General features: G+C 29.5%; 1 protein-coding gene across 1 annotated transcript; it reads left to right on the top strand.

Annotated features, from left to right (window-relative positions):
- Positions 1 to 6,276: 6,276 nt before the first annotated feature.
- Positions 6,277 to 7,899, top strand: LOC116117988 (putative FBD-associated F-box protein At5g53635). The gene is made up of 4 exons (XM_031403964.1): positions 6,277 to 7,049; positions 7,093 to 7,192; positions 7,320 to 7,475; positions 7,595 to 7,899. Exons 1-4 carry the CDS (start codon positions 6,277 to 6,279, stop codon positions 7,880 to 7,882), a joined length of 1,317 nt encoding a protein of 438 aa, XP_031259824.1. The 3' UTR covers positions 7,883 to 7,899.
- The last annotated feature ends 504 nt before the right edge of the window (positions 7,900 to 8,403 follow it).

Raw genomic sequence — 8,403 nt, 5'->3', positions numbered from 1 at the left:
AAAGTTCAACTTTCATCTAATTATATACAAGTCAAATGATATTTGATAAAAAAGTCCAATTATAATAAATGATTTTTTTTGTGATTTGGTAAATAAAACAAGAAGAATTCAAAGTTAATATAATATATTATCAACTATCTTCGTTTATGATAACTTCAATAGTTGAATAATTTTATATTAAAACATATAACATAATCATACCTATATAAAAAATTAGTATCAATATAATGCACTAATACTATGTCCAAAAACATATGAAACTTGGTGGAACATTAGTAAGTTTCATGATAGCATATTAGTGTCACAAAACACTAAACATTACAAAATAATCAGTAACCAAAAAGCATAATCAGTTGCTAGTCATGCATTTGGAATCAAAAGAGCCGAAACATATGTTTTCTTTGCTTCATCATCTAAGCTGAAGAAGAGATCAGTTTCAAATGGGTATTTGAGTACTATCTTTCTTACTTCAGCTAATAAATTCTTATCCAAATAACAAAAAGAATCACCATGAAAAATTGAAATAATTAAAAAGCTTTTTGCAAATAAGAAATAGAAAATAATTAATTAAAGGAATAGAAACTCACAAGTAGATTATTTCTCTAATATGCTCTGAAGATGTTGATGATGTAAAGATGAAGAGCTCAAAAAGAGAAAACGACAAATATATTTCTTTTAATTAGCGTAAAGGGTAATTTTTAAGATTTTAAATTATTAACAATGATAGTATTGGAAAATTAAAATATTAATAAAAACCCTCATTTTATTAAAACAGATGGATTTCGCAAAATCTCACTTCCCAGGTGGGATTTTAAAACCCTAAAAAATGAAGGATTTTGGAGGGTGATGGATTTTAACTTAAAAAAAAAAAAACACCAAAGGAAGAATTTTACCAAATCTATGAATTTAACAAAGTCATTCATTTAAGATCCCTCGATCCAAATGAGGCCTTAAGAGATTTCATATCAAAACATTACAGTATTATTTCCTCTTTATATATATCTTTTGATGAAACTTTATTAAAAAAAAAAAAAAAAAAAAAAACTTTTCGCTAAGTAATAGCAGTCAAGCATCCGGAATTAATATAAATCTTAGTATGTGATAATTTTTATTTACTGTTTACTGAAAAGCGATTAGATTCTTGTGAAGTAAAGTGTATAGTACTCTTTGAATTTATTGTGTGATTCAAGGGTCTTGAATCAGCTTTAAGAGAAAATAGAATGCAATATTCTTAGAAAATAAATAAATTATCTGTGGGATATACATATCAATATTGAAATAGTAATCATAATTAATTAATTAATAGAATAAAGGAGATAATGATCCTTTTAATTAGTTTATTTTTTAATAGCACGTGAAAGGTTTTCCAAGCTGCATGGCTTAAGAGATAGAAGCAAAAATGATAAATTATGAAGGCTTTTACAAAGTTGGATATAATATGAAGAAAAACTTATAAAATGGATAGTGGACTCTGGACAACTGGATCATTCTGTAAAGATAGAACGAACAAAAAGCAAAAATTAAAAGCCCCGTTTTCATTCGCTCTCTTTCAAAACACTCGAAAAATAAAAAATAAAAAAAATTATGTGGTTTCTATAGTTATTTTTCTATTATTTGTTTTATAATTTAGAAATCCTCGACTTCGAATTACAATCCCAAATATACCTTCGTCTGATCATATTTCATGTTTTAAAGAGGGATCTTACGCGTGTGTGTGTGTGTAATAGATGCCAACATTAATACAAATTTTACAAGTTTTTCAATAGGGTTTATAGTTGGTATCCTAATGTACAATAAACCTCATGAAGTATATCTGCAATTAGGTTGATATTTTTCTTAATATCAAAAATTATAAATGATAAGTGAATATTACATGTCTATGAAACTTTGCATGTTTGTTTATAATTCATGTATAGTATATATATAATGCTTGATTTTGACACCAACTAATCGTACGTGAGAAATGTTGAACTGATTCAAAAGACACACGCGTATATGGGGATATTAGGTTTAATATAAGATGAAGAACAATGTTTAAATTGGTTTGGATGCTTAAATAAGCAAATCCTATATCCACTGGTATTGTATTAATATATGAGATCAGATCGCGTTTAGCGAACTGATTTATATCTTAAAGAATACAAGTGAATATATGTTATTTCAGAGAAAAATGAGCTAATCTCACAAATGGGAGAGGAGCCCTCTATTTATAGTGGGATGAATTGAGGTAATGATTACTAAATTTGCAAGTGGGTCAGGCTGTCGTGCGAATCCTTCTTTGTGTCTCGTTGGTCACCTGCTCGAGTGACAGGGATTAGACACGTGGAACGTTTCCAACCTTTCGTCAGCCTGGTGCATACCCACTATACTGGCAGGAGCAGACCGCTCACGTCAGCATGCGACGTAACTGCGTTTGAACCGCTGCAGAACCTACCTAAGTTTTGACCGTCTAAGCTGACAAGGCTTGACGTCAGCCCCACTTTTTCAGGTATATATATATATAACTGCAAACTGTATCACTTTGTCTGCATTTAAGACATTGCAAGAAAAAGATTAATTAAAATATTTGGCAATTAATATACATCCTTTATATATAACCAAAATTATTACTATTAACAATACCCACATATATATATATATATATAACCAAAATTATTACTATTAACAATACCCACATTTTATATATATATATTTGCTTTTTTTTATTATTATTTTTTTTTTTGGTTTAAAGTTAGGCATGTTCGGATTGATGGATTTGATTGTTTGGTTTAAATATAAAATCCATGGATTGTTAATCAAATTTCCATGCACTCATGTTTGGTTAGATGAATACAATCATGGATTTGATAAATAATTTATAACTTTACCCTCAATATCCAAAACCAACAAAACATCAACTTTCATCTAATTAAATACAAGTCAAATTATATTTGATAAAGAAGTCTTATTATAATAAGGGAAATGCTAAGGCACAAAGACTCTTACAAAGAGTCTTTGTTACAAAGAGTTTTTGTACAAAGTGATGTAACATCTATCACACCACTAGTTTCACATCAATCTTCTCTTTCTTTTTACAAACTAGTGGCGTGACAGTTATCACATCACTTTGTACAAAGACTTCTACAAAAAGTCTTTATACATCTAGTATTTCTCTTATGATAAATGATTTTTTATGATTTGGTAAATAAAACAAAAAAATTTCAAGTTAATATAATATATTATCAACTATCTTCATTTATGATAACTTCAATAGTTGAATAATTTCATATTAAAACATATAACATAACCATACCTATATAGAAAATTAGTGTCAATATAATGCACTAACACCGTGTCCAAAAACATACAAAACTTGCTGGAACATTAGTGAGTTTCATCATAGCATATTAGTGTCACAAGACACTAAACATTACAAAATAATCATAACCAAAAAGCATAATCAGTTGCTAGTCATGCATTTGGAATCAAAAGAGTCAAAACATATGTCTTCTTTGCTTCATCATCTAAGTTGAAGAAGAAATCAGTTTCAAATGGGTATTTGAGTACTATCTTTCTTACTACAGCTAATAAGTTCTTATCCAAATAACAAAAAGAATCATCTGGAAAAATTGAAATAATTAAAAAGCTTTTTGCAAATAAGAAATTGAAAATAATTAATTAAAGAAACAGAAACTCACAAATAGATTATTTTTCTAGTATGCTCTGAAGATGTAGATGATGTAAAGATGAAGAGCTCAAAAAGAGAAAACGAAAAATATATTTCTTTTAATTAGGGTAAAGGGTAATTTTTTAGATTTTAAATTATTAACAAGGATAGTATTGGATGATTAAAATATTAATAAAAACCCTCATTTTATTAAAACGGATGGATTTGGCAAAATCTCACTTCCCAGGTGGGATTTAAAAACCCTCAAAAATGAAGGATTTTGGAGGGTGGTGAATTTTCCAAAATCCATGGATTTTAACTTAAAAAAAAAAAAAAAAGCCCAAAGGAAGAATTTTACTAAATTCATGAATTTAACAAGTCATTCATTTAAGATCCCTCAATCCAAACGAGGCCTTAAGAGATTTCATATCAAAACATTACAATATTATTTCATCTCTATATATATCTTTAGATGAAACTTTATTTTAAAAAAAAAAAATTCGCTAAGTAATGGCATTCAAGCATCCGGAATTAATATAAATCTTACTATGAGAGAATTTTTATTTACTGTTTACTGAAAAGCGATTAGATTCTTGTGAAGTAAAGTGTATAGTACTCTTTGAATTTATTGTGTGATTCAAGGGTCTTGAATCAGCTTTAAGAGAAAATAGAATGCAATATTCTTAGAAAATAAATTAATTATCTGTGGGATATACATATACATATTAATATAGTAATTATAATTAGTTAATGAACAGAATAAAGGAGATAATGATCCTTTTAATTAGTTTATATTTGAATAGCACGTGAAAGGTTTTCCAAGCTGCATGGCTTAAGAGATAGAAGCAAAAATGATAAATTATGAAGGCTTTTACAAAGTTGGATATGATATGAAGAAAAACTTATAAAATGGATAGTGGACTCTCGACAACTGGATCATTCTGTAAAGATAGAACGAACAAAAAGCAAAAATTAAAAGCCCCGTTTTCATTCGCTCCCTTTCAAAACACTCGAAAAATAAAAAATAAAAAAAATTATGTGGTTTCTATTATTTATTTTATAATTTAGAAATCCTCCACTTCGAATTACAATCCCAGATATACCTTCGTCTGATCATATTTCATGTTTTAAAGAGGGATCTTACGCGTGTGTGTGTGTGTAATAGATGTCAACATTAATACAAATTTTACAAGTTTTTCAGTAGGGTTTATAGTTGGTATCCTAAAGTACAATAAACCTCATGAAGTATATCTGTAATTAGGTTGACATTTTTCTTAATATCAAAAATTATAAATGATAAGTGAATATTACATGTCTATGAAACTTTGCATGTTTGTTTATAATTCATGTAGTAGCTTGTTTATTTTTTCAATTATTTATTTTTGTAACCGAGTGTTTGGGCCAGTTTATGTGCATCTCAATTAATTTTCGGAATCTATTGAACACCCTACAAACCCAAAACACTAAGTAAATCACAATTTTATTATGATAGGTGGACCTAAGGTTTGAACCAAAAATTTCAAGGAAAGGAGCAGGCCTCCTTGACGGTCAGACCAATCCCTTAAGGTTTAGTAGCTTGTTTATTAATGACATATTAATTACATATAAATGATATAATTATATAAGTTGTCCCATAAATTGAATCTCAAATCAAGGACTCAGCTTCAATTTCTTTTCTTTTATGTAATTTTTTTTTATAAAATATCTAAAAGTGTTGAAACATGTTTTTTTTTTTAAAAAAAAAAATTATTATCAAATATTTATTACTTAAAAATATTTTATGACTTTACAAAAAATATCCCATAAAATTAGCATACATGTATTTTTCTTTTTCCTTTTTATAAAAAAATATTGCAACCATTTTCATTTATTTTTTAAAAATTACAAAATTAATTTTTATTCATTTTAATTTTAGTTGAATTAATGGATTGTATAGTCCACATAGTAGCCCAATGATAAACTATTGGGCCAAAAAATTTGAAGGGCCCAAGGCCTTAAAAGCTCATCAGTGTTGGAGGATTACAAATTACCAAACTACGTCGTTTCAATTCTCACAACATCTATACTTGCCAAAGAAGCGGGAAAAACTGAAACCCTAGTAAAGAATCCCAACTTCAGAAGAAACCACGTCGTTTTTCGTTCTCACTAGTCACTTCATCCACACTTGCCGAAGAAGTGAGAAAACCTAGTAAACGATCCACAACTTCAAATCAAATAGAACAACGGAGGCATTTGAACTTACTGAAAAAGAAAAGGGTTAGTATTTGAAATTAAATTTGGTGCTTAAAAGTCTTTTTTTTTTTTTTTTCCATCATTTATGTCATTGTGAACAATTTTATTTGAGAGCTGTTGTTGGATGAATGATGTTGATGTTTTGGCCAACAGTCTCTGTACACTTTCATATATCATGTTTAGGCAAAATATGTTTGTAAAATTTACTTGAATTGGGAAGAAAATGCATTGATAATTTATAGTTTTCAAGAATTAGTTTTATTATTCTTATACCCAGTTTTCTTGTAAGTGATTTACTGTGGAACCTAAAAAACTTATTCCCATTGTTAAAATCATTGTTTTACTGAGTTTGAATTCTGTATTTTAGGGAGTCAGATTAAATTGTGGACAAAGATACTATGGTTTTACAACGTAATTCAAAAATCCGGAAGCCTTTGATAAGATGGAAAGTCGGTGCAGGCGAAGATTTAATCAGCAAATTGCCTGACAGTATCATCCTTCACATTTTTTCCTTCCTTCCCATCAAAGTTGTTTTGAGGACTTCTGCATTGTCAACAAGATGGAAAAATCTTTGGACTTCTATTTCTAATATTGATTTCGATGAGTGTAGTCATTATCTGCAGCTGGGCATGAAGCCTAGCTTTTTAGATTCTGTAGAAAAAGTACTCCATCGTGATCCTTCATGTATACGGAAATTCTGTTTCAGGTGTATTATGGATGTCAGCGCATCGCGTATTAATTCATGGATATCTGTTGCTGTAACTCTTAAGGTTCAAGAGCTTGATCTTTCCTTACCTCATACGTCATGCTTTGAGTTACCTGATGCCCTTTTTAGTTCTGATACACTCAAGATATTGAGATTAGATATGAGAGTTCTTTTCAAGGTTCCTCCGTTAAAACACTTGTCAAACCTTAAAACATTACGTCTTTGGTCGGTAACATTTGAAGGTGATCAGTCCACTGAACAAATTCTTTCTGGTTGTCCAGTTCTTGAGGAGTTGGATCTATACCGTTGTTTCTGGAAGAATACTGTTGAAGTCACCGTTTCTGTTCCTACTCTAAGGACATTGGAGATCAGTAGCCTTCTCTCTCTTTGTCTTTTCAGAATTTATGCGGAAAATCTGATCTCTCTTAAATTGCAGAAGTTGTTTACCAGTTCAAGTTTTACTATGTAACATGTCTTCTCTGAAGGATTCACTTTTTCATGAAGAATATTATGGATATAAGAAAAAAGAATGTGCTCAACGTGCAATAAAATTAATTGGTGGAGCTCATAATGTCGAAACACTTACACTGTCAAATGATATCCTTGAGGTGCAGTAACTTTTTTGCTTGAGCAACCGTTGCTAGAAATCTTTAATCATTATTTTATGTTCATTCTATCGACCAGCATCTTATAATTCTTTCATGAGACTAATTTGTTTTTCCTTCTTGTGCCAAGTGTCTCTCTTTTGAGGAAAATCTCCATACTTGTCTTCCTACATTTCATACCTTGGCTCATTTGAAGGTGATTTCATGTAATTATGGCCATACAAATGGCGCATTGATGAACTTTCTTCTGAAATCACCTATTGTCGAATCTCTTGAGATTCCAAGTGTAAAATTTTAAACTCCAAACATATACTAGATACTATATTATCTATAGCTTTAAGTTGGATTAGCAAGGAACTTATGATATTTTTAGAAGTGATGAACTAATTTGTGATTGTTATGCAGGTTTTCCACCGGGATAATCGTTTGTTATTGAACATTGTTCCCCAATGTTTGAAGTCATGCCTCAAGACTGTTATCATCGCATTCTTTGAAGGTTATGTACGAGAAGTAACTTTCTTAAAATATTTTCTTAAGAATGCAAACATGTTGGAGAGGGTCACAATATTCTGTACAAGGAATTACTCCACAAATTTGGAAAAGCAGAACAATGTCTACCATGAGTTACAAGCAATTCGCCGATGCGTAATTGAGTTTCGTTATTCTTGGACTCGTCGTGAAAGATATTGGTAATTAACATGCTTTAAATATTTTGCTGAATGTGTAATTGAATGTCAATGATATATTGGCACTTCATCTAGTAAACTCAAGTAAGTTGCCTTAAAAAAATTTTAGGTTCCTTGTAAAGGGCTTATCTATATATATTTTTTTTTTATAGTTTCAAATATGGTTGGTGGATGTTGCAATCTCTCTTGACAGAAAGCCTCAAAAGCAAAAGAACTTATCTTGCTTAAGTTCTTGATCTCATGAACTAGTGAAGATTAAAGTTTAATCAAAAGCTTTTTCTATTGAAACATTAAGAATACCTTCATGTCTTTTTTTTTTTCCTCCTATTATGTTGGCCAATATATATGAAGCCCCAACGAAACGGAAGCGTTTAATTCTCACTCCACTTAAACTTAAAGTATGTCTTAACGAAGTATTAAACTATGAAGTGAATGGGAACAAGAGAAGCTTGAGATAATCATTCGATTGTGTAATTTTTATTTTTATTTTTTGGGAATTTATGGAAATTTTAATATTATTTTCAAATT

The sequence above is a fragment of the Pistacia vera genome, unplaced genomic scaffold (assembly GCF_008641045.1).
Source record: "Pistacia vera cultivar Batoury unplaced genomic scaffold, PisVer_v2 Contig829, whole genome shotgun sequence".
Lineage (NCBI taxonomy): Eukaryota > Viridiplantae > Streptophyta > Magnoliopsida > Sapindales > Anacardiaceae > Pistacia > Pistacia vera.
The sequence above is the reverse complement of the archived record's forward strand: the minus strand, read 5'-3'. Positions and strand labels throughout refer to the sequence as shown.